At 43.4% G+C, this 27119-nt stretch overlaps 1 protein-coding gene across 1 annotated transcript; it reads right to left on the bottom strand.

Moving 5' to 3' along the window:
* Positions 1-7392: 7392 nt before the first annotated feature.
* On the bottom strand, positions 7393-8980 carry LOC309526191 (E3 ubiquitin-protein ligase TRIM7-like; the record flags this gene model as incomplete). The annotated part of the gene is made up of 3 exons (XM_082212106.1): positions 8685-8980; positions 8039-8061; positions 7393-7549 (listed from the first exon to the last, which is right to left on the bottom strand). The coding sequence occupies exons 1-3, from the start codon at positions 8886-8888 to the stop codon at positions 7393-7395; spliced, it is 384 nt and encodes a 127-aa protein (XP_082068232.1). The 5' UTR covers positions 8889-8980.
* Positions 8981-27119: the final 18139 nt, after the last annotated feature.

Raw genomic sequence — 27119 nt, 5'->3', positions numbered from 1 at the left:
TCCAGCCCACAGTCCATCACACAGATTTATTGAAGCGTAGAAACAGCTTCCCAAAACAGCCTCAGCCCCCTCTGGGCTTGGTACTTTTTCTGGGCATCCTCTAGCCCCCTCTGGGCTTTCTGGGCATCCTACAGCCCCTTCTGGGCTTCCAGCCCCCTCTGGTCTGGCTGCCACTGTGGCCTGACATGCTGTCTTCAGTGGCTGCCACGCTACCCAGGGCTTCCTCCCTTGGAGTATTGGCAACAGCCAAGAATCAAGGCTGGCCCTTAAAATGGCTAGGACCCTTTGGTCTCTCTAGACCATCAGGCACGTCTGTTTCACAAACTTCCACTGCACCTGCAGACTTCTCAATGGGTTGGGCAAAGCCTGTTTCAGTCTGTGTACCCCTTATATTTCATAAGGGTGAGAACCGAATGGGGCACATTCACATGCATCTCCTGGCCAAACATGAACCTGTCTGCTTCTTCCACTAGTGTGACGGTGGCAGTGACAGCCCACAGACAGGGTGGCCAGCCTTTCACTGTGGAATCTAATTGCTTGATAGTCTCAAAGGCTTCTTGTTGGGCCGGTCCCCACTCAAAGGGGTCTCTTTCTCTTCCTCTGGTACTCTCATTTAGAGGTTTTGCTAAAATACTGAAGCCTTGGATCAGGATTCTACAAAAGCCTGCTGCTCCACAACTTTAAACTTGTCTTTTAGGGATATCACAATCTCTGCCATTTCTTGCAGTGACCTTTTGACAATTTCTAGATGGTCAGTATGTTCAGCAAGTTGTCTGGATAAATTAGCTAAATCTTCATCCCCTTTTTTTGTATTTTGTAAAGTGAGCTGGTTGTGTGAATCTTTCACTGATTTCAGCTCATTCACAAAACTTTGTTCTTTGTTTTTCTTTTAATTTTAGTAACTTGTTCAATTTCTCCTTTACAGAGATATGTTCATCGACCTGGGATTTAAGATGGTCTGTTCCTCCTTAGATTCTATTTCTGTTTCTTGCAATTTTTAGCTGATTTACTTATTTGTTCTTTAAGCAATTTAATTTGTGAGTCACACTCCATGAGTTTGTTGTTGTAAGTAACATCACAAGTCTTTATTGCAGAATGAAGATCTTTAACTGTTTGGCTAGTCTCTTTGTTTTGCCTAACAAATTCTTCATTCTCTTTTGTTTTACTAGTGTTTTCAATTTTTTCTTCTTCTCAGCCAGTTATGATTTTATTGCACTTAACTGTTCAGAAAGTTCTGAAAGCTTTCTGCCTCCACTGTTCACACCTTTGGTTTGTACATCTTTCAGCAATTTCCCTGTCTTGCATTTCATACTCTTTGCATTTGATCTGACATTTCAGAATATTAATCTGCTTAGAATACACATTTGTATTTGAAATAATAGCAGAAATTTCTTTGTCTTTCTCAGCTAAAACCTCTCTGAGGTTGTCAAATTCTCTTCCATGCCTCTGGAGGTCATGAATTAGTTGAGACCTCTCTTCTAAATGACTTGTGTTTAATCTATTAAGTCCTTCATTTGTCTGCTCAAGATCCTGTTACATTAATTCTATAGCAGCATCCTGTTTCATGGTCTTTTCTCGAAAGTGGGTATTTATTTACTTTTTCCTCTGTTAATGCAGTAATAACTGCTTACTGTTCTGTACACTCTTCTCCATAAACACTGCACTTCTTCTGGACATCTTCCCTCTCCAAAACCTGACATGAGGGAGTGACTTTGCAATGTTCAGTCCTGCATTTCTTCAACCAGGGGGGGGGGGTTGGTCATCTACCACCTTCAGCCAGTTGTCTATATAGGGAATCTGGTCAGGATGTCCCCCCTGGTCTATGCCATAGTCTCCACTGAATCCTTTCTTGAAGTTGTTTAACATGCATTGAAGGGGGATTACTGGACCTTTCAAGCCTTTCGAGCCTCCCCCTCCCATTTTCAGTATGGCCCTGTACAGCGTCCCCACACCAAACACTCACACATTCATTTCGCAACTTTTCTCACCCAGGTGCGGTCGCCCGACTGGGAAATGGAGTACTTGTTGCTACGACCCCAGGGGAATGCCCCGGGGTAACACACATACATGCACAAAATGCCTCTCTCACCAGACGTTGTACCATACACTAACCACCCTGTGCCCCCCCCTTTTCTCCTTCCTAATACCAAAGCATGGGTGGTTGTCAGGAGTCAACCCTTCTCCTTAATGCCACTATCCACGCTGGAGATTTGATCAGGATCTCCCTTCTCCTTAATTAAAAGGAGGATTTCCTATCCCCTCAGGGCTTGTTGCCATGTACACACCCCAGCCGGCTGTTCTCTGCCCTGTCCTCCCAACCTCGGCTCTTCAAATCCGTTGTCCTCTGTCCCAGGATACAGCAAGAGGGTCAAGTTGCCTTCTGTCCCCCTCCGAAGAAAAGGTTCGGTGTGCACCTGGAAGCCAGGAGGTCTGTTGGCCCTCCGCCGTCACTGCCCAGAGGGCAAGGGAGCTGCCTCCTGGTCTCTGAGGACACTTAAAGTCCTTCTGATCCGAGTCACGGCACCAGAAATGAAAGGGACTTCAGAAATACAGACCAGGAATGTAAAAAATCAGGCAGCAAAGTTTCTTAAAGAAAAAGTTTTTTTTTATTTGGATTTTTGTCAGACAAAAAGCAAATAGGGTGCATTCAGGAAAATGAAGAATGCCCACCCCCCCTTTGGGGCAGTCAACTTATATACCTTTCTGCAAAGCACAGTTCAGCCCCTTGGCATCCCTTTAGCCAATGATTGACAATTTCCTATGGTCATTGATGCATATTCATTAAAGCTCAACCAATGAATAAATTGGTGTGTCCTTTCGGTTCCAAGTTGCCTATTCCACTAGGTGGCGCTACTGGCTTATAAAGTGCTTAACCTATTTACCAGTTCCTGGAACTCGACTTGAGCAGGTGTTTACTGGAACTGCGTCCTGTGGTTTTGACAGTTTCTCTAGGCGGTTAGCTACGTCCTGCTTGTCAGGGGTCGTTTCTCAGAAATGGCTTAACCTCAACTGGCAAACTTCCTGCAGGGGCAAGCTAGCTGCACCCACAAGCTTGCATGCTTGCTGCCTCTGCAAAAGGTGGCAAAGTGGTAAACAGGAGAAAGAGAAATGTGCTTTTAGCTTTTTAGATGGCTCTATAATATGGCTTCAGAGGTTCTTAGCCTGGCTCTCCATTGGTCATCCTGACCTTCACCCCTCCATTATTAATACCTAATATTTTATTATATTTTATTTTATTAATACCTAATAAGGGCCAACGGTTCCACAGACCTCCGGCTCTACATGACTGTTTTGATGGACAGATCAGCAGCCGCTTGGAGATTATGAAGGAGAGGAAAACACTTCTGGTCTATAAAGCAGAAACAGAAATTGAAAGCACCTGTTTGTCAGTATCACTAGGACTTGGAAATGAATGAGTCCTAGAAGCATGGGTGGAGCCAAGGGGGGGCAGGGTAAATATACATAGCAAATGGAGCTTCTGCCCCCCCCCAAAAAAAAGACCTGCCACCCTAACAAAACCCTGAATACGCTCAGGCCTAGAAACAATTTTTGTGGGGGTACAGTTAAATATTAAATTAATAATAGTAATAACAATAATAATAATTTTATTCATACACGACCCATCCGGCTGGGTTTGGGGTCTGAAGCACCTTTTCCTACAACAGATTATACACCCCCATACGCTGTTTGAAGATTCAGTAAAATCTCTCATATTGTTGCAGAAATAAATGGATACACAATACTACGCACCCCCAAAAGGGGGTTGCCAAGGTTTGCTTTGTCTCTTTTTTAAAAAGACAAGATTTATGGGTTGTCGTTTGTGTTAAGTTGTGGGCGAACATATCAGACGACACAGTGATTCTTCAAACAGCTCTTGTTTATTCTGAGGCCAGAACAGAACTGAACTGAAGAGCTCCGTCAGCCTGCTTATATAGAGCTCCAGAACAAAGTAACTGTTGCAACTTTCTAATACTATCCAATCACTGAACGTCACTTTCGATCCTTCATTTGCATAACTATCTACAGTATCCCCCTGCTGGCTCAGGGTGAGAACTTCAGTACATAACAGTTTGGTGCTGCAGTCCCCAGTGACACACCCCTGGGTACAACCACCCCTACTTTATTCTATTTTAATGAATGGGATGGGGGGGGGGGGCTTCCTGTATTTTGAGAGGGGGTGGCCAGGGTCTTTTTTGTCTCTTGAAAAATAAGAATGTTCTAGGCATTTCCCCTCCTGCTGGGTGTTTGTGTGATCATGCCGTTTGCAGTGTTAGAAATCCCCCAGGCAGGTTTTGCAACCGGTGCAGGTCCAATTGTGACTATGTGAATTCTGGATGGCCTCTCTAGCTAGCTTTCTTCTTTTTAATTATTTTTTTAAACTTGTAAAATCAAATAAAAACTAAGGAAGAGAAAAGATTATCACATTACCAAATAGAGAGATTTCTCTGAATCCCTCGACTTCCCACCTTCCTCTCCATGGGCCCTATTGTCTACATTTTCAACTACATATAATTACATAATCCATATTTTCTATCTGTCCGTAATATCCATCATATTAGTTACATTACAGGTGTTATTAAAATCCTGCTAATGTTTTCATCTGCTTACAGTGGCCCCCTAAATAAATTATAAACTTTCCCCATTCTTTCTTGAAATTATTGCCTCCGGTCAGTTTTGCCATTTCGGCATATTATAACAGCTTGATTTGCCATTCCTCTCTGGCCACTCTAGCTTTCTTAAGGAGGTATGCAAAAGAGATTATTTATCAATGTTTTAATGTGCTGTAAACCTCCTTGAGATTTTTTCTTTAAAATATAAAGTGGTATAGAAACAAAATGAATAGGAACGATAATAATAAATGTCATTGCCTCTCCCAAAATGGCGCCCATACATTCCATTGTGGTGGCTGTAACATAGGTCACATTTGGCGATTCGCTTATATATCTAAGCTGCATATTTCTGTTTTGTGGAATTGGTAATTTGTGCTCCCTGCCACGGTTTCCAGGATTGCCAAAGGTGCCCCAGGCCAGAAGGCTTGGAGGATGCCTGATTTAGCCTCAATCACCTAGATCATGAGGCAAGGCAAGCCAAGCCAAGCAGATATACAATGGAAAAATAAAAAATCTGACTCATTCTAGCACTTGTCAAAACTTTAATGCCATCTACACACAGAAGCGCATACAATCCTTTGATTTTTTAAAAAATCAAGAAACAATCTGCGAGTTACTTTTCCACACATTTATCTTCCTTTTCTGGAGGGGTGGCCAGACTAGTGTGTCACCGGAGGCAGTTCAAAGCAAGTTTCTGGCCCCATGCAAAAGATGGGCAGAAGGGGCTCCCCAGAGAATTCAGCGTTTGCAAAGGTCTTGAGTAATTCTCCTGTATCAGCATCAAAAAAGAGAATTTGGCGCCCTGCGTAGTTAACAGTTGCCCGGAACCTCCTCAGCTTTGGCACAGTAGGTGGCAGAGAGCGGCGGGTAGACCTGCCCTTGCCACCTGTGTGCCCCAATCCCCAGACGCCTACACTAGGGTAAAAGCTGTCCAAGCCCTTTCTCCTCACAGACTTCCGGGCGACCCCCACAACCCAGATGTCGGCAGTGCCTATGGTGACTTCCCAGCAGTGCCTCCCTGCTGTAAACTCCTCACAGCCCAGCACGAAGGGACGTCCGCTGAATCTCTCGGGATTGTCCGGCAGTTCTTGATGTGCCTCTCCCCACCTCGCGCTTCGACGATCCTCGGACAGGATCAGGTTGGGATGAGCGGTGTCCGGGTCCAGAGTTACACTTGCTATTGGCGTCGCAAGGCGACAAAGGAAGAGAAAAGAAAAGAGGAATCAGCTGGGAGCATAAACATTGTGAGCTTAGATCCACTCCAGGGATCACTGAGGAAGGGGGTTCCTTTCCTGACTGGACTGTGCCCCCCCCCCCGTGGCTTTGCTGCTAGGGTGGCCCAGCTTTGGCCCTCTGTCCAATTTCAAAAGCTCTTTGAAGCCACCATTCTCTCTCCCAATAGCCAACTGACCAAGGACGAAGAAGGGGAGCAATAAAAAGGCTGGGATCTCAGAAAAGGATTGACTTTGGACACTGGTTCTGTCCACTGTGGCCCCACCAGCTATTGACACATGGACCCCAACAACTCACCCTGATGGATAACTATGATTGAGACTCCTCAGCTTACCTTTCTTCAGAGAGAGTCCGGATGTTAGAGTGCCTGTGAAACGGAAAGCAAGAGAGATTAAGCATCACACCGCCCTGCTGTTAATGAATGTTATAGCACACAAAAAGAGTCAGCTGATTATAGTCATAATCCCCTTTCTTGTAAACTGAAGATAACTACTATCTGCTTTTGAAAATCTGCCTCTTAAGGTTACTGCCTTAAAGCGTTGGAGACGAAGGCCTGGCTAAACTTGTGTTATGACATAGTGTCACTGAAACCAGCAAACTGATCATTTAGGTCTTGAAATCTAGAACATGGACAATTGAAATTAAGTAATTCAGACTCTATAATTGGCTGTACTTTTTTTTGTTTTTGAACGTGGTAAGATGTGGCTTGATTTGTTATTAATATGGATCCCCCCTCTTTATTGGAAAATGAATAAAAATTATTTACAAAAAATAGAAACCCCCAAACTGATCATTATATTACTCACTATATTCTTGCACTCCCCCCCCCCGTTGGGCCTTAAGTCATACAAAGCTTCAGCCACAAAACTGTGTGAGTTTTTCCAAGTGTCCCTGCATAAATCTGCATGTGGGTGAGACACTTGCTGAAGAAATAAACATGTTGGCCTCGTGCTTAGATGATGTAGACCAGAAAGGAGGAAGTTGTGTTCTTCACAATGTTGTTGGACTCTGATTATCACTGTAGACCAGTATGAAGTAAGCAGCACATAAGCGGCACACGAAACACTACCAAAGCATTCTACATTCTAAATCTTATATTAATAATCCAAAAATTGAGAGAACAAGGTACAAGATCTACTACAAAAGCCACAAACAGAAAACTCATTCAAATTGTGTCCAAAAGGAAGACACAGTCTTTAAAGTTCCTTTAGCCAGGCTCCTGTAGATATCAACAAAGGTAAGTTTGAACAAACGAAGTATCGGTGATGTTACACTCAAGGGTTAGATATCAACGAAATAAACATGTTGCCTTCATGCTTAGATGATGTAGACCAGAGAGGAGGACGTTGTGGCCTTCACAATGTTGTTGGACTTGGATTATCAGCTGGGCTGATGGGAGTTGGAGTCCAAAGGAAACAGAAGGCACCAGGCTGAGAGAGGCAGTCTTAGCAAATGGCATTTTGAGCTGTGGTTGCAGGACCTCCTTTTCCCCTCAGTGAAATTTAAATTCCTTCCCTACTGACCCTCAAGTTCAATTTTTCTGGCTCTCCTATTCAATATCTAGCATGAAATTCTTGCAGCCATTACCTTTGAACTGCTCTACGACGGCTTCCAGAAATGGATTTATATCATGGAAGTCCCAAACTTTCCACACCAATTCAAGAGGAAAAATCTTGGGAGCCTCAAATGCCTGTCTCCCCTCATGCCTGTGGAGAAATAAAAGGTTTAAATATGCCAGCTGGCTCTCCACCCAACCTCAAATTCCCAAAGGAACCAATAGGAGGAGAGGGGAGAGGATCACAAAGGTCTCAAGAAACTGGCTGGTCAGATTCAAGGTGAATAATAAGAGAACAGCTGAAACGTATATTGAAATAAGCAGTGTAGGGAATAAAAGTGTGAACAATGGTTTGTTGCTTTCTTAGATACTTCCCTCTTTTGGAAGACGGTTGAGACTACCAGGTGGAAACAGAAAGAAAGGAAAGAGAATCAGAATTAAACGAGAGATAGAAACTGAGAAAAGGAAGTTTGGAAGTGAAAATAGGAACTTTAGAAAAAGTGGGCCCCTATTGATTTGTTAAAAGTTGGAGGTCACAAAGACCCATACTGTCCCTTTGGGAACAACGGGTGTTTTTCCTGCAGTCCATATCCTTCATAGAACCCCAAAGCGCAAAGGAAAAGAAGAGGGATCTGATTACCTCTGCAAAGTGCTTCTAATATCCTGCAGGGGAAAGAGAAAAAGAAGAGAACTCAGCCTCCACGACTGGCCATCCATCGAAGCCCACGCCCCATGCCCGAGTCCAAGCAGGGTAATGTCATAAAATCAGAGCACAGCCTCTTAAATGAAGCCCTGAACAGGAACCAAAGAGGACCAGTATGGTATCAGACCAAGGGTCCACCTATTTTCAGCCCAACTCAGGTAATATAACCACAGAAGGGAAAACTTCTTAAAAGAAGCCCTGAAATGACAAACTGTCCCACACCTTAAAAGGCACAAAATAGGGCTCTGTTCATTGCAGGGATCAGGCCAAGGGATCCACCCAGTCCACAAGCAGGCCAGGTTTGGAAGGCCACATCGCTAATTTGGGAGCCAGCAGCAGACCCATCATCAGCCAAGAGCAGAAAATATCTGATTCCATCATCGTTAAGTAACAAATTAAGGTGCACATGCTCTGCTTGTCCTCTTAAATGCTCCTGCACCTAACGTAAGAGAACCAGCTACCAGCTCCACAAAACCAAGCAACGTCATTTGTGAATAATGATAGAGGCAGAGGCAGAGACTGACTGGTCTGGTCGTGGCCTTGACCTGGAGAAAAGCTTGGGCTGCTTATGCCACTCTCCTACCTGCAGGAATTCACTGGGGGGCTGCCGAAGCTTCTCCTCCAGCTCCTGGATGATATTTTGAAGAGAGTCAAGTTCTCTGGAGAGCCAGCCCAGCTGCTCATTCGATTTCCTCGCAATCTCATTCTCCACCTCTTCCATCTCCTTCAGCAGCTGGTTTTCCCATTTTCCCAGAAACAAATGTAGTTGCTTAAATTCATCCTTCATCTTCTGCCTACCTGATATTATTTTTCTCTGCAAGAAACATGTGGAAAGAAAAACAGGCTGTTAGGAACATTGCCACTCCTTCTGCAGGATGAAGAGGGTTTGAGGATTACTGCAGGGGAACAGGCTGGGTGCTTCTGAATTTTTAGATTTTCACAGATGATGCATCAGTTTTCAAGCAAAGGAAATTTTTCCTTCCAGTCAGAACAGGCTTCCCCAAACAAATAGGCATCTAAAAGAGTAGACCTGCCTGATGGGTTCAGTATGTTATTTTAATTCTCTCCCAAGCATTAATTCTTTTTCTTATTTGCTTACTTCCCAGTAAGAGTGACACTTACACCCAAGAATGAACTTTTCTTTCCTGTCGATGTTTTTTTCGCCTGAATTTGTTCCTCCTCCTCCTTCAGAGTCTTCAGGAACCCGCAGAGCTGATCCTGAAAAGAAAAACCAAAGTTCCCATTTGGGTCCTGGTGAGAGGTTTCTTGGAGATAACCATCATAATCGTCATCGAGGCAAAGAGAGAAAGAGGAAAGCGAGAGGACAGTTGAATTATGTTATCGTTTCCCAGTTTTTGAGATTGCAGATCCTGCTTCTGCCATCCAGAGTATTGAGCCTACGACAGATGCAACTGATGAGTGTTGTGGAGAAATGTTGAGAAAAGACCCAGAAAGCCCCTTCTCCAGAAAATGTCATCCTCTTTCTATCACAGGTTGGATTTCCTTCTTTTTAAATTATCATTCAAACAAATTGCCCACTAATGCAAGTAAAAGCTACCATACTGCAGGGTGGGTATTGTGGCTGAGAAAGTGTTAAGTCATGTTTGTCCTGGAAAGCATTGTTGATATTCTCACAGGCAGGGAGCGGAAGAGTTTATGCCAACCCTGCAGTCTAGGATTGCTACGAATTCTTAGTCCCTGCGGGTTATATTTTTTTAGGGGATGCAGTTGTGGGGGTTAGTTGATTGTTGCAGCATTGGGGCCGGCAGGGGTTGGTTAAAGCTGTTGGAATACACTGCTTGCACTACAAGCCTAAGACCAAACACCAGTGGCAGACCTACATTAACACAATTGGTTTAAACTCATGACTCTTGAGTTCTTTGCATAGTTTAGGGCTGGCAACAGGAGAAAGGAAGGTGGTTTTATGCCTCTAATGTTTGTTGTTGTTGGGCAGTACTTGTGTATATGTAAATAGAACGATTAACACTGAAATACCACCAAGGGGGAAAATCTTCACCTCTTGATCTGAGCCATCAAAGTATTTTTTCCCTTTATAACAGCAAGCATCTCAGAGAAGCCCAAAACATCAGCCAAATAGGGTTTATTATTTGCTTGCCTTTTTAAAAGCAATTGTACATTTCTTTCCATCCCAAAAAAATTATGTACTGTACTGGTATTAATTCTTTCCATTTTTTCAATGCTTGCTCTGCTATTAGTATTATCAGATTTTGAAAGGGGAAATTCAGTTTGCACTCATTTTGGCTGCATTTATTTTCCCTAGAAAAGCCAACTTAACATCGCTCAATCTTTCTAGATCAGCTTAATTTTTATTTTACCTAATCATACCTATATACACATCTAGTGGAGTCTTATGAGGCAAAGCAAGTCTCAGTCCCATAAAAGCCAATATCTGTCTTAGGATGTGTAAAATATAATTAGATGAGAGGCCTCCTGAGCATGTGCAGAGTCAGTTGACAGCAGACTGCCTCGCACACACCTAGGATTAGAGGGATAAACACTCACTCAGAGGAGACAGTGGTTTGCGGACAGCCTTTAACCTTGATTGCTGAATGGCTCAGTTTGGTTAGAGCATGGTGCTTATAACATGAAGGTTGCAGGTCCGATCCCCTTATGGGACAACTGCATCTTCCTGGATTCCAGTGGGTTGGACTAGATTGTCAGGATCTTTTCCAAGTCTACAATTCTATGATTTTAATTCCCATCATATATACTAGCTGTTCCTATGAATGGTTCATTCTTACCTTGTACTCTTGGACGGCTTCTTCCACAGGAACCACCCTGTGGCCGCTGTGCCCTTGGGATGTGTCACACTCCCCACAGAAGGGGGCTTCGTCGTCCCGGCAAAAGAGGTCCAGGGTTTTCTGGTGCCTCTGACAATCCGAGCGCCTCCTTTGAGCCTCTCTCTCCTCAGAATGATCCCACTCACTGATGATTCCGACCATATTTGTGAGAAGCCTGTTTCGATTGTAGTTTGTTTTGACAGCCTTTCTGCACTCGGGGCACCTGGTTTTCTTACCAGACTCCTCCCAGCACCTCAAGATGCAGGTTTCGCAGAAGTTGTGCCTGCAGCCCAGTTCCACCGGACGAGTAAAGTAACTGAGGCAGATGGAACAGGTGACTTCCCTCCGGATCCTCTTCCTGTACCTCTCCTCAGCCATGGCTCCACTCCTGTTGTGAGGGACCACTCTCCTTCTCCAGAAGCAGCCACACCTGGAAGAGAGATGGAGCAGAATTAGGATCCCTGTGAACTTTAATCTGAAATGGGAAATGTAAGCCCTGTCCCATTCGCATGGATCTTCTCAGCAGTGGCACCTGCCCTGTGCAAGGCCCTCCCATCAGATGCCAAGGAGATGAAAAAAATACCGGTACATAACTTTTAGAAGACATCAGAAGGCAGCTCTATATGGGGAACTTTTTAATGTTTGATGTTTTATTACATTTTATATGTGGGATCAAAGAAATGCCTCTCCTACACCCTGGGAAGAAAGATGATCACCCTCCCTCAAGTATTTGGGAAAGGCGAGTCTCATCACAAGAACCACAAATGGGGACAGATTCCTCCTCGCCAGAACAGCCATGGGCTCTGTTGCTCAATGGGTAGAGCATCTGCTTTGTAGACCAAAGGTCCTAGCTCAATTCCTAAAATCTCCAGGAAGGATTGGGAGGGACCCATGTCTGCAACCTGAACTGCAATTGCCCAATGTTTCCCCCCATGGACAGCTGCAAAATTGCCGGTGGTCTTGGCAGACCACTTAATGATTTGCTTTCATTTGATTCCTGCAATGTAGGGGGTTGGACTAGATGACCCTTGGGGTCCCTTCCAACGCTGCAATTCTACGATTCTATGATTTTCTTGCCTTTTTTAGCAGTTCCAATGGACTGTGTTCAATGGTTTTGAATTGCATTCTGTTCCTTCTTATATATATATTTGTGTGGTATTTTAATACGTTTGCCATTTGCATTCCCAGTAATTCAAAATTTAATGCAATAAAAAGGTAAGAAATACAGCAATAAAAATACAATCGAAAATCAACATGGATGTTAAATGGTGGCCACATCAGTTAAGTTTGCCATTGAAATTTTTCGCCGTGTGGAAAAACCCTGGTCCAGAAACAGCTTCGTTTGTATTTTATTTTATTTAACACACACACCACTTTTTATAATAAAATCTCTAAGCAGTTGACTATAAAGATTTATGTTTAAAGGACATAGGAGGTAAACCAGGGGCTGGATGTGAGAGAGGCACTTTTAACTTCATTTTTAAAAATCATGAGGATGGTTCCCATGATGTAGATGACAAAGAGGACACCGTATTATTTGCCGCGTTTCTTAGTTGCTGTGTACAAAAACGTGGCTCTTATCGAATTAGCAAAGTAAAAGATGGAGAGGTTAAATCGGCTAAAATCCAGGTGTAAACACAAAGCAAAACCGCGAACGATAGGAAAGTCCTAAAACGTTCATCCAGCAACACAAAGAAGAGCAGGTCGCGGGCAATCGTGGGAAGTGCTAAAAAGAGCGTGGATGGCGCTGGAATTTTTGGGAGCTAAACTCCCACACCCGCGCGCCCCAAAAACCCGCACCTGGAGATGGCAGGATTTGAACCTGGGACCTTCTGCAGGCAAAGCAGATGAGAGAAGACGGACACGCACATTGAAGTTACGGAATCTTGAGAAATTTATCTGCCTTTCCCCCCACCCCGCCTCGTTTTTCTTCCTGATTTAACAACAATTTCTGAGAAATCTGAACCCTTCGTTTCATATACAGGTTTTCTATAGCTCACTCAGCTCGCGGAAAGAGACCTGCAGTCCCGATTCTTTTAAAGAATCGCCAGTGATGTCCAGGAAGGACAAAACCGAGGCCAGGGGGGAAGAACCACCGTCATTCATCTTCCCATCGCTAAATAAAACGCACCCACACGTGTCGTGTACACGTGAGGCCATCCCCACGCAAGGAGCCCGCAGCGTTACGCGCGAACTTGTTGAGGCATAAATCTCGCTTAACTCCATTATGCTAGGAAACGAATATGGATGCTGAATTTGATGGTTGTAATTTTTCTTTTTCTTTTTTGTTTTGCTTTGGAAATAACAATTGTTTTTTTAAAAAAATCACGCTCAGTTCCTTGATCGGGGTCTGCAAATGGGGTCCGAGAATAAAGTTACCTTTATTTTTCCGAGTCCGGACAGAGCAGAGATAGGGAGCAAAGGAAAGAGAGGGGGGTATCACAAAATAAAAGCCATTCACACGACCGTGTACACGTATCTTCCGCGCGACATGCCAGGAAAGGGTCCTGCCGGGTGAGGCGCGCCTATTGAGCAATGAATCTCTCTCACCTTAGAGATCTTGGGGGACGAGATCGGTGAGCAAAGCGGGTCCGAGCCGGAGAATCCTTCCGTCTCCACGTCCGTCCAAAGCAGCAATTTGTAGCGCTCCTAATCCGGAGGAGAGGAGCAAGGGGACCCCTTTTTGCCTGATCCGGAGCAGCTTTGGGGAGCAGCAAGAGGAGGAGCCGAAGCAGCAGGCAACGAAATCAAAATCGCCGCCGCGAGAAAAGGAGCCAGTCAGAGACTGCAACTCTGTGGATGAATGGATAATGGTTGTGAATGGAGAAGCGGGGGCGGGCCAACGCCGCTTCACTTGGCAGCCAATCAGCTCTTGAGGGGCTCTAAAATGCAGATCTGCAATTCTTATCCCTATATATGGAGAATTGAGGCAACCGTAATCAGGGAGCCAATCAATTCAGGCAAGGTCGCATCCCTGCTCTTATTCTGCATTCAAAGAGGAGGTGCGTGTCTGCATTTCAGAAAAGCATTTTATTGCACGGTGTTTTATTGCATGATTTAAAATGCAATCAGCAACAACCATAGCTTCTGGTTATCACTGCTTTGTGGGGAGCGGGAGCGGAACAGCAGCTTAAAGTTAGAACCGATAGTTCAGAGCATGTTTATGGGCTTTGGAGCCCAGAATTTCGTTGTCAGCAATATGCTGATGACACCCAGCTCTTCCTGTGAGGCAGCGCGTGTCCTGGACTTAGAAATGGACTGGATTAGGTAAACCCCGACCCACATAATCGATCGCATGAAACAGCACACGCACACCATTTGAAGGGCACCGTCCACCAACTTTGGGGCTGGCCGCCTCAAATACTTTATATTTTATAGGACTTGGCTCCTATGCCCGAGACAAACTTTGCAGATTTTGATCCCATCAGGCTGGGATTCCCTTAGGCATTGAGAGAGGATAAGCATCTGCAGCCCTGGAGGCATCCCCGCCCCCCTTTTTGCAAAAAAAGGTGCGAGAGGGACTATGGTTGGATCTTTACTTGTCAACAAAGCCACTTGCAATTGAATAAGGTACACTTATCTCTTGCATGAAGCGACTGCCATTCTTTCTTGCCTTGCAAAAATGGCTGCCCTGCTCCAATGGTGTGTCTAAATGAAGGGAAGGGAGGACTAGGGGTTATTGTTGTAATGTAGACAGTGGAAATAAATTAAAATTTTATTTTAAAAATTGTCCATTTTAGAGGAATGGCAGATGAAGATGATGGACTTTTCAGAGCTAGCCGACCTGTCTGGAAGAGTCTAAGACCAGAAGGAGGAGGAGTACCAGGAAGAATGGATGAAATTTAAAGACTATTCACTTAAATACGTTAAGATAACTTAATTGGAAAAACTGGCAAATATCAGATAGGCTTAGGATTTAAATAAGTGATGTTAGAGAATAATATGTTTAAAGTTAAAATGGAAAGAAATAAAGATGTTAAGTGAATAAGTTAATATTACGAGAAAAGTTGGTTTTGGAAAACTGTTACAATGATATAAACTGAAATTCAGCTAGGGTGATTTGAGGAAGTCACTTAACAAAGTTACTAAGATTGGATCAAGTTCAGATATGATTTATGTTTGTTTGTTTGTTTGTTTAAAATTTTGGAAAATCAATAAAAAATTTGAAAAATAAAAATTGTCCATTTTATTGCACGATGTTCACATATACAGTAATAGCATTTTATTGCATTTTCACAAATATTGTAATCAGCTTTTTTCTAAAAAAGAAAAATGTTTAGGGGTACTCTCACTTTCCTACTCATATTGAAATACTACCCCTTAATGAGGCCAAACTTAGATTCACAAAATGTTTAGGGGTATCCGTCCCCCCAGGGAAAAAGCACTGCCTATAAAAACATAGTTTGCAATCAATGACAACCATAGCCGCTAGTCTGTCCTTTCTTTGGGGGAAGCGGGGTACGGAACAGCAGCTTAAAGTTAGAATGAAGAGCATGTTTATGGGGTTTGGAGCCCAGAGTTTTGGAGCGCGTTGTCAGCAATATGCTGATTCAACAGTAATTTGCTGATTCAACAGCAATATGCTGTTGAAGCACTGATTCTTCAACATCAATTTCATTGGACTGGTCCTGTTGTGTGGATACCTGATTATCATCTTCCAAAGCAACTACTCTATTCCGAACTTAAAAATGGAAAGTGTAATGCTGGTGGTCAACAAAAGAGGTTCAAAGACTCTCTCAAGGCAAATCTTAAAAAAATTAGTATAAACACCAACAACTGGGAAACACTGGCCTGTGAGCACTCCAGTTGGAGAACAGCCTTTACCAAAGGTGTCATGGGATTTGAAGATGATCAAACTCAGGACAAAAGGGAGAAACGTGCTAAGTGGAAGGCACACTTGGCAAACCCTCACCGTTATCAGCTCCCACCCGGAAACCAATGTCCCCACTGTGGAAGGACGTGTGGATCCAGAATTGGCCTCCAGAGTCACTTACAGACTCACTGTTAAGACCGTGTTCATGGAAGACAATCTTACTCGGCTACAGGTGGTCGCCAAAGAAGAAGAAAGAAGAAGATAACGCACAGCATTTGCAGGTGAGGCAGCAAATGTCATGGACTTGGCAATGGACTGGATTAGGTAAACCCCAACCCACATAACTGATCACATGACACAGCACATGTACAGTGGTACCTCGGGTTACAGACGCTTCAGGTTACGTGTTTTCGAGTTGCGCACTGCGCCGAACCCAGAAGTACCAGAATGTGTTACTTCCAGGTTTCGGCGCTCGCGCATGCGCAGAAACACCAAATCGCGACCCACACAGAAACGGCGCTGCGGGTTGCGAACGTGCCTCCCGCACGGATCACCTTCGCAACCCGAGGTTCCACTGTACACCGCTTGAAGGGCAACGTCCACCAACTTTGGGTGGGGGGCTGGCCCCCTCAAATATTTTATATTTTATAGGAGTTGGTTCCCATGCTGACTCATTTCCCCCTTTTTTGCAAAAGCATTACCAGCGGGAGTGGGACTTTGACTGGATTTTCTACTCTTGAACAACCCATTTGCAATTGAATCAAATATGCTTATCTCTTGCATGAAGCAACTGCCTTCTGGCATGCCTTGCAAGAACGAATTCCTTTCCCCACACAAATAAACCAGAGATGCATTTTAAATAAAAGGACGCATTCTACTCATTTGAAAACACGCTGATTCCAGGACTGGATTGAGAAGGCAATTGGGCCGCATCCGGCCCACGGGCCTTAGGTTCCCTACCCCTGGTCTAAAAGAAGGGATTGTTTTGTAGGCAGCGCCCCAGGCGAATGGTGCCTCAGGTCCTGGCCAAGGGGGTGCTTGTGAGGAGGCACCTCTCCATGGGGCAGGGGGGCAGCTCAGAGACCAGAGGCAGCAGCTGTGGCTGCCCAGAGGACAAGACTCTAAGCCAGTGTAGTGTAATGTTTAGAGCCCACAAAAATCTCTTGCAGTTGCAGTCAGAATGCAGAAAACCAATCAGAGAAACATGCAGGTGTTAAGTATGCTGTTTGAAAGTGCACAACACAGTGTGACTTTAAATGACCTTGTGGATGAAACATCAGGGCTTGGATTGAAACATTATAAAAGTAGGTCGTGCTGTAAATAGACATACATGGAACTGAGCTCAAGGCTGGTTTAGTTGTTTCCAGAGTCACCTGAGATTTCAAATATTCTGATCCTAGTATTGTCCAACCAACCAAGGGTGCTGTATGCATATATTCTAGGGTTGCCCACATCGGAAAATTTGGACCAACAGTAGGAGAACACTTTAATCTTCCATGACATTCTATATAAGATCTCAAAGTTATCTCAAAGTCTTATTACAAAAGAATTTCAGAAATAGACTGGAAAGAGAAGTTGCTGAATTGCAACTTATTACCAAACTTAAAACCATGGAGAGACCTGGTCTGAACAGAGACATTGGATTTTTACCTCATTATACATGATAAAGCTATTTTTAGCCATCTCACCCCTTGCTTTTTCCTGTAAGACCAATTGCAGTCGTCAACAGGTTTACCACACCTATCAGCTAATCACCCATTCCCACCACCCTATGAGTAATACCCCTCCCCACCCTCTCACTATATATAAAGGTCTGGTGACTTCTGTTTCAGTGTATCTGAAGAAGTGTGTATGCACACGAAAGCTCATACCAATAAGAAACCTAGTTGGTCTCTAAGGTGCTACTGGACTTGGGTAGCAGGTGGCGCTGTGGGTTAAACCAGGGAGCCTAGGACTTGCCGATCAGAAGCTCTGCGGTGAACCCTGCAACGGGTCCCTGCTCCTGCCAATCTAGCAGCTCGGTCCCTGCTCCTGCCAACCTAGCAGTTTGAAAGCATGTCAAAGTGCAAGTAGATAAATAGGTACCGCTCCGGCGGGAAGGTAAACGGCGTTTCTGTGCGCTGCTCTGGTTCGCCAGAAGCAGCTTAGTCACGCTGGCCACATGACCCAGAAGCTGTACGCCGGCTCCCTTGGCCAGTAAAGCGAGATGAGCGCCGCAACCCCAGAGTCGGCCACGACTGGACCTAATGGTCAGGGGTCCCTTTACCTTTACTAAACTGAAAACTATGGAGAGACCTGGTTTGAATAGAGATATTGGATTCTTGTCTCATTACACATGCTAAAGTTATTTTTGGTCATCTGCATACTATCCCTTGCTTTTTCCTGTAGGATTAATTGCAGTCGTTAACAGTAGTCAACAGGTTTACCATACCCATTGAGTCAATAACCCATTTCCTACTACCCTTCTGAGTAAAACCCCTCCCCACTCTCCCACTATATATAAGGGTCTGGTGACTTCTGTTTCAGTGTATCTGAAGAAGTGTGCATGCACACGAAAGCTTTTACCCAGAACAAACTTAGTTGGTCTCTAAGGTGCTACTGGACAATTTAAAAAAAAATTATTTCCATTGTCTATATTACAACAATAATTCCTAGCCCTCCCTTCCCTTCATTTAGACACACCCTTTGAAGCAGGGCAGGGCAGCTATTCTTGCAAGACAAGACAGAAAGGCAGTCGCTTCATGCAAGAGATAAGCGTATCTCATTCAATTGCAAGTGGCTTTGTTCAGGAGTAGAAGATCCAATCATAGTCCCTCTCGCGCTGGTAATGCTTTTGCAAAAAGGGGGGTGGGATGAGTCCAGGGCTGCAGATGCTTAGCCTCTCCCAATGCCTAAGGGAATCCCAGCCTGATGGGATCAAAATCTGCAAACTTTGTCTCGGGCATAGGAGCCAAGTCCTATAAAATAGAAAACATTTGAGGCGGCCAGCCCCAAAGTTGGTGGACGGTGCCCTTCAAATGGTGTGCGCGTGCTGTTTCATGCGATCGATTATGTGGGTCGGGGTTTACCTAATCCAGTCCATTTCTAAGTCCAGGACGCGCGCTGCCTCACAGGAAGAGCTGGGTGTCATCAGCATATTGCTGACAACGAAATTCTGGGCTCCAAAGCCCATAAACATGCTCTGAACTATCGGTTCTAACTTTAAGCTGCTGTTCCGCTCCCGCTCCCCACAAAGCAATGATAACCAGAGGCTGATTGCATTTTAAATCATATCTATTATATGTGAACATCATGTAATAAAATGCTTTTCTGAAATGCAGACACGCACCCCCTCTTTGAATGCAGAATAAGAGCAGGGATGCGACCTTGTCTGAATGGATTGGCTCCCTGATTACGGTTGCCTCAATTCTCCCTATGTAGGGATAAGAATTGCAGATCTGCATTTGGAGCCTCGCAAGAGCTGATTGGCTGCCAAGTGAAGCGGCGTTGGTCCGCCCCCGCTTCTCCATTCACAACCATTATCCATTCATCCACAGAGTTGCAGTCTCTGACTGGCTATTTTTCTCGCGGCGGCGATTTTGATTTCGTTGCCTTCTGCTTCGGCTCCTCCTCTTGCTGCTCATCAGAGCTGCTCCGGATCGGGCAAAAGGGGGTCGCCTTGCTCCTCTCTCCGCCGGATTAGGAGCGCTACAAGTTGCTGCTTTGGACGGACGTGGAGACGGAAGGATTCTCCGGCTCGGATCCGCTTTGCTCACCGATCTCGTCCCTCAAGATCTCTAAGGTGAGAGAGATTCATTGCTCAATAGGCGCGCCTCACCCGGCAGGTCTCTTTTCCCTAGTATGGCGCGCGGAAGATACATGTACACGGTCGTGTGAATGGCTTTTATTTTGTGATACCCCCCTCTCTTTCCTTTGCTCCCTATCTCTGCTCTGCCCGGACTCGGAAAAATAAAGGTAATCTTTTTCTCCGACCCCATTTGCAGATCCGGATCAAGGAGTTGAGCGAGATTTATGGCTCAACAAGTTCGCGCGTAACGCTGCGGGCTCCTTGCGTGGGGATGGCCTCACGGGTACACGATACTTGTGGGTACGTTTTATTTAGCGATGGGAAGATGAATGACGGTGGTTCTTCCCCCCTGGCCTCGGTTTTGTCCTTCCTGGACATCACTGGCGATTCTTTAAAAGAATCGGGACCGCAGGTCTCTTTCCGCGAGCTGAGTGAGCTATAGAAATGAAGATGAAATGAAGGGTTCAGATTTCTCAGAAATTGCTGTTAAATTAGAAAGAAAAACGGGGCGGGGTGGGGGAGAGGCAGATGAATTTCTCAAGAAGCCGGAACTTAAATGTGCGTGTCCGTCTTGTCTCATCTGCTTTGCGTGCAGAAGGTCCCGGGTTCAAATCCTGCCACCTCCAGGTGTGGGTTTTTGGGGCGCGCGGGTGCGGGAGTTTAGCTCCCAAAAATTCCAGCTCTTTTTAGCACTTCCCACGATTGGCAGCGACGTGTTTGTGTTGCTGGATGTTTGTGTTATTTGTGTTGCTGGATGAGTGTTATAGGACTTTCCTATTGCACGCGGTTTTGCTCTCTGTTTGCACCTGGATTTTAACCGATTTAACCTCTCCATCTTTTACCTTGCTAGTTGGATAAGAGCCAAGTTTTTGTACACAGCAGCTAAGAAACGCGGCAAATACTACGGCGTCCTCTTTGTGATCTACATCATGGGAACCATCCTCATGATTTTTAAAAATGAAGTTAAAAGTGCCTCTCTCACATCCAGCCCCCGGTTTACCTCCTCTCCTATGTCCTTTAAACATAAATCTTTATTGTCAACTGCCTAGAGATTTTATTATAAAAAGTGGTGTGTGTGTTAAATAAAATAAAATACAAACGAAGCTGTTTCTGGACCAGGGATTTTCCAACAAGCTTCAGTGGCAAGCTTAAAAATATCCATGTTGATTTTCGATTGTACTTTGTGAATTACTTGGAATGCAAATGGCAAACATTAAAATACCATTCAAGAAAAAAAATATATGAAGGAACAAAATGCAATTGAAAACCATTGAACACAGGAGGAATCTGTCCCCCTTTGTGATGAGATCTGCCTTTCCTAAATACTTGAGGGAGGGTGATCATCTTTCTTTCCAGGGTGTAGGAGAGGCATTCCTTTGATCCCACATATAAAATGTAATAAAATGTCAAACATTAAAAAGTTCCCCATATATATATATATATATATATATATATATATATATATATATATAATATTTATTAAGAATTTAAACAATAAAACACCATTGACATACACAACCCAAAACAGAGAAAACACCATCACCGTCAATCAATAAAGAAAAAAAGAACGAAAAAGGATATACAAAAAAAGACAAAGGACAAAAAATCATGAAAAAGACATCAAAAATGGTTCAGTTTCATGAGTAAAATTTCCATAACCCTCTTTTCTGACTCCCTCACATCTCCCTTTTCTGTGTTCCCATTTACAAAATCTTATTCAGCAACGCTTCACCTTCTCTCAAAACTTATTTTAGATTATACGTTTCAGCTATTATGTCTCCAATTTTTCCCTTTGTTATCAAATATTTAAGCTTGACATAATATTATTCAAATTTTGCCTTTGTTCTTATAAATCAATTATTTTCGTACTCTTTTCAGCTATGTCACTAATGCCATATTATCTTTATATCCTGCATCATTCTAACATTCATACAATTTACAATACTTTTGCAAATAATCCTTAAATTTCTTCCAGTCCTCTTCCACTATCTCTTCTCCCAGGTCTCGGATTCTGCCAGTCATTTCTGCCAGTTCCATGTAGTCTATCAGTTGCATCTGCCATTCTTCCAGGGTGGGCAAATCTTGTGTCTTCCAATATTTTGCGATAAGTATCCTTGCTGCTGTTACTGCATACATAAAGAAAGTTCTGTCCTTCTTTAACACCATTTGGCCAACAATGCCCAAAAGAAAGGCCTCTGGTTTCTTAGGGAAGGTATATTTAAATACCTTTTTCAGTTCATTATAGATCATTCCCCAGAAAGCCTTAATCTTTGGGCACGTGCACCAAAGGTGAAAGAATGTTCCCTCAGTTCCAACACTTATTGTCTGGCAAATGGTATATTTTTGCAAGCATTTTCATAATATTTTCTTTCAGGGCATTACATGCCGTAAATTTCACACCGGTGGTCCATAACCGTTCCCAGTCAGCAAACATAATATTATAGCCAATGTCTTGCGCCCATTTTATCATTGCTGATTTAACCGTTTCATCCTGAGTGTTCCATTTTAACAGCAAGTTATGCATTCTTGAAAGTACCTTAGTTTTTGGTTCTAATAGTTCTGTTTCTAGTTTCGATTTTTCCACCTGGAAGCCTATTTTTTTGTCCGCCTTATAGGCCTCCCTAATCTGACCATAATGTAACCAATCTCGCACTTTGTCCCTTAGTTTCTCAAACCTCTGCAATCTCCAAGTGTCTCCATCTTTTTCTACTATCTCCCAATATTTTGGCCAATTGGCCTCCATATTGAGTCTTTTCTGAGCCTTGGCTTCCATTGGTGACAACCACCTTGGGGGTCTTACTTTCTAATAAATCTTTATATCTTGTCCAGACATTGAACAGTGTCTTCCTGACTATATGGTTCTTAAACGCTTTATGAGCTTTTACCTTGTCATACCACAGATATGCATGCCACCCAAACACATTGTTAAACCCTTCCAAATCCAAGATGTCAGTGTTTTCCAGAAGTAACCAATCTTTCAACCAGCAGAAAGCTGCTGATTCATAATACAGTTTCATATCTGGCAGGGCAAACCCCCCTCTTTCTTTAGCATCAGTTAATATTTTAAATTTTATTCTGGGCTTTTTGCCCTGCCAGACAAACCTAGAAATATCTCTCTGCCACCTCTTAAAGGAATCCATCTTGTCCACAATCTGCAAAGTCTGAAACAAAAACAATACATTCATCTTTATAACAGCTATTCGACCCAACAAGCTTCAATTTTGACCAAATTTCTAGATCCTTTTTGATTTCTGACCAGCATTTTTCATAATTGTCTTTAAATAAATTCAAATTTTTAGCCGTCATGTTAACCCCTAAATATTTCACTTTTTAAACCACATTTAACTCTGTCTCCTTCTGAAACCTTTCTTTTTCCAAAGTTGTCAAGTTTTTCCCCAAAACCTTAGTTTTCTGCTTGTTTAATTTAAATCCTGCCACTAGAGCTGCCTTACAATGTCGTCTAAACGTTGTGTATTTTATCTCCTTGACATCTGATGGAAGGGCGTTGCACAGGGCTGGTCCCACTGCTGAGAAGGCCCATGCGGATGGGGCAGGGCTTACATTTCCCATTTCAGATTAAAGTTCACAGGGATCCTAACTCTGCTCCATCTCTCTTCCAGGTGGGGCTGCTTCTGGATAAGGAGAGTGGTCCCTCACAACAGGAGTGACGCCATGGCTGAGGAGAGGTACAGGAAGAGGATCCGGAGTGAAGTCACCTGCTCCATCTGCCTCAGTTACTTTACTCGTCCGGTGGAACTGGGCTGCAGGCACAACTTCTGCGAAGCCTGCATCCTGAGATGCTGGGAGGAGTCTGGTAAGAAAACCAGGTGCCCCGAGTGCAGAGAGGCTGTCAAAACAGACTACAAGCAAAACATGCTTCTCACAAATATGGTTGGAATCATCAGTGAGTGGGATCATTCTGAGGAGAGAGAGGCTCAAAGGAGGCGCTCGGATTGTCAGAGGCACCAGAAGACCCTGGACCTCTTTTGCCGGGACGACGAAGCCCCCTTCTGTGGGGAGTGTGACACATCCCAAGGGCACAGCGGCCACAGGGTGGTTCCTGTGGAAGAAGCCGTCCAAGAGTACAAGGTAAGAATGAACCATTCATAGGAACGGCTAGTATATATGATGGGAATTAAAATAATAGAATTGTAGACTTGGAAAAGATCCTGACGATCTAGTCCAACCCCCAGCAATGCAGGAAGATGCAGTTGTCCCATAAGGGGATCGGACCAGCAACCTTCATGTTATAAGCACCATGCTTTATCAAACTGAGCCATTCAGCAATCAAGGTTAAAGGCTGTCCGCAAACCACTGTCTCATCTGAGTGAGCGTTTATCCCTCTAATCCTAGGTGTGAGGGATGCAGTCTGCTGTCAACTGACTCTGCTCATGCTCAGGAGGCCTCTCATCTAATTATATTTTACACATTTTTATGGGACTGAGGCTTGTTTTGCCTTATAACACTCCACTAGATTTGTATATTAGGTATGATTGTGTAAAAAAAATGATAATTAAGTTGATCTAGAAGGATTGAACAATGTTAAGGTGACCTTTCTAGGAAAAATAAGTGCAGCTGAAATGAGTGCACTTTGCAAACTGCCTTTCTGTTTCAGAATCTAATTCAAAGAGCAGAGCAAGCATTGCAAGTCAGGAAATAACTAATACATTGATTTATTTGGGATGGAAAGAAATGTACAATTGCTTTAAAAAGGCAATCAAATAATAAAATCTAGGAAGATGGCAGTTTGGGCATCTCAGAGATGCTTGCTGTTATAAAGTGGGAGTTGTGCAGTAGTTGGCATACTGGCGTAAATTTAAGATAAATATTTTAGGCACACAAAAGACAATGCAATGAAAAGTTGTAATAAAAATTTTAAGGTCACACACACACACATATATATACTTCATAAATGTACCAAGCAAACACTCACATAAATATATAAACCACAAGGCTGAAGCAGCACAGGAAGACAGTCCTGAAACCATTTTGACTCCCAAACTGACCAAATGTTTTCCCTGAAAGGAGGGAGGGGGTGAGGGAACCTTCCCATTGTCTCAGGAATTGGGTAATCACCATCTCAAAGAAATGGTCAGACTACCAGGAAAGGCAATCAGATAAGGCATTATCAGATAACCTGGCAGACAGGAAAAACAACAACATTCAAATTCCTGTTGTAGATCACCTTTTCTGTGATGTAGCTATGATGATTGTGGGGAGTGGTCTTGGGCTCCAGGGCAGGGAATTTCAAAATGTCTATGGGTGGGCACACCTTTGTTCTGGGTCCTCCTCCGCTCTCCTGCTTGTGGGGTGAGCACCCTGTTGCAACAGCTTTAATAAAGATCAGGCTTACTAGCTGCTTTGCTTCTTAATATTCTCTGGTTGGCCTCTGTTATTTTCTCCTACCGATGGGGAATCTACAAAGGACTCTATAAGGGCAGATTTTGTTTGCAACAGTGTCAAAGGAGAATAGGGAAAGATAGTGTGATGGATCAGATCAAGAGGTGGAGATTTCTCCCCTTGGTTGTATTTCCATGTTAGCAAATCTATTTATATATACAGATACTGCCCTTCACAAAAAAACCCCCAACAACATTAGAGGCATAAAACAACGCTGCTTTCTCCTGTTGCCAGCCCTAAACTATGCAAAGAACTCAAGATCCGTGAGTTTTAAACCAGTTGTATTAATATAAGTCTATCACTGGTGCTTGATCTTAGGCTATTACTGCAGGGCCTGGTGTGCTAATTCACAGGAGGAGCAGATTTCAGATTTACAGTCAAAGTTGAGATCCACGTGCTTGGATAAATGCAAGGCATTTGTTCCCACAGCATTAACCAAACAACACCCCCCCTCACCATGCTGCTGCTACAATCAACTAAATCTCAATTTTTATCATAGTTCTCCCTTCATTGCAAGTGTTTTTAAAATCCTGCCAATGTTTTCAATTGTTTACAATGTTCTTTCAAGTAACTTAAAAATATTCTCCATTATTGAGTAAACGTATTGTCCTCTTGATCGCTGATCTTCCCAATCATTTTCGCCAATTCAGTGTAGTCCATCATCTTTATCAGCCATTCTTCTTATGTAGGTAAGTTGTCCTCCTTCCATCTTTGGACAAGTAGCTTCCGAGCAGCTGTTGTGGCATACATAAATAGTCTCTTTAAATCCTTCGGTATTTCTGGACCTAAAATTCCTAATAAAAAAGCTTCAGGTTTTTTTAACAAAAGTTATTTTAAACATGTTTTTCAGCTCATTATAAATCATTTCCCAATATGCTTCCCCCCCCCACATGTCCACATCCTTCCTTCTGTTTACACTTCCAACATGCATCTGTGGCAGTTCTATACATTTTGGTCAATTTAGTAGGAGTTAGGTACCAACGATACATCATTTTCCTATACATGTAATTCTCTTTCAACGTATAACATGCTGTTAATTTTAGATCTTCCCTCCATATTTTCCCCCATGATGCCAATTGGATATTATATCCAATGTCCCTTGCCCATTGTATCATTACTGATTTCACTTCATCTTTAGTATACCATTCTAACAACAATTTATACATTTTTGAAACCAATTTTAAATTATTCTCCAATAATTCTTTTTTGAAGCTTGAAGTTTCTGTATTAAAACCATTCCTTCTATCTTTCATAAACACATCATTTAGTTGGTGGCATTGCAGCCAGTATGTTACCAAATGTCCTCCATTTTTTATTTTCAATTGATCATCTACTTCAAATAACAACTCTTTATAAGTCACCCACACACTTTTTGCATTAAGTTTTTTCACAGATAATGCCTCCAGTGGTGAGAGCCACCAGGATGTTTCTGTTCCAATATTTTTTTTATTTGTCCCACGGTTGGTAGATTTATGTTCTTACCATGTGGTTTAGGAAACCTTTATGCACTTTTGTCTTCTCATACCATAAATATGCATGCCAACCAAATCTATTGTTATGACCTTCTAAATCCAAAATATCCACATTCTTTAAATCAATCCAGTTCTGCAGCCAGCATAGACGGGATGCCTCATAGTATATTCTCAAATCTGGCAGGGAGAAGCCACCTCTTTCCTTAGTACAGTAGTACCTCCAGTTATGAAGGGGATCCATTACGGAGGCCCGGCTGCATCCTTAAAGAACCACAACTGGACTGCCGTTTCTGTGCAGGCATGCAGTGTGATTTGGCTCTTCTGCACAGGCGTGAGCGGCAAAACCTGGAAGTAACCTGTTCTGGTACTTCCGGGTTGCTGTGGGACGCAACTTGAAAAGACGCGACATGAAGTGGATGCAAAACGGGGTATGACTGTATTTGTTAACAATTTATACTTTATTCTTGGTTTTCTTCCCCTGCCAGAATAAATTTAGAGATAGCTCAACATTTCTCCATAACACTCATCAGTTGCAACTCTTGTAGGCTCAATACTCTGGATGGCAGAAGCAGGCTCTGCAGTCTCAGAACCCGGGGAACAATAACATAATTCAACTGTCCTCTCACTTTCCTTTTCTTCTCTCTGTCTCACGGATGATTATGATGGTTATCTCCAAGAAACCTCTCACCAGGACCCAAATGGGAAGTTTGGCTTTTCTTTTCAGGATCAGGTCTGCAGGGGTCTG

The sequence above is a fragment of the Podarcis vaucheri genome (assembly GCF_965113315.1).
Source record: "Podarcis vaucheri genome assembly, chromosome: 2".
Lineage (NCBI taxonomy): Eukaryota > Metazoa > Chordata > Lepidosauria > Squamata > Lacertidae > Podarcis > Podarcis vaucheri.
This window is presented reverse-complemented; position numbering and strand designations above follow the sequence as displayed.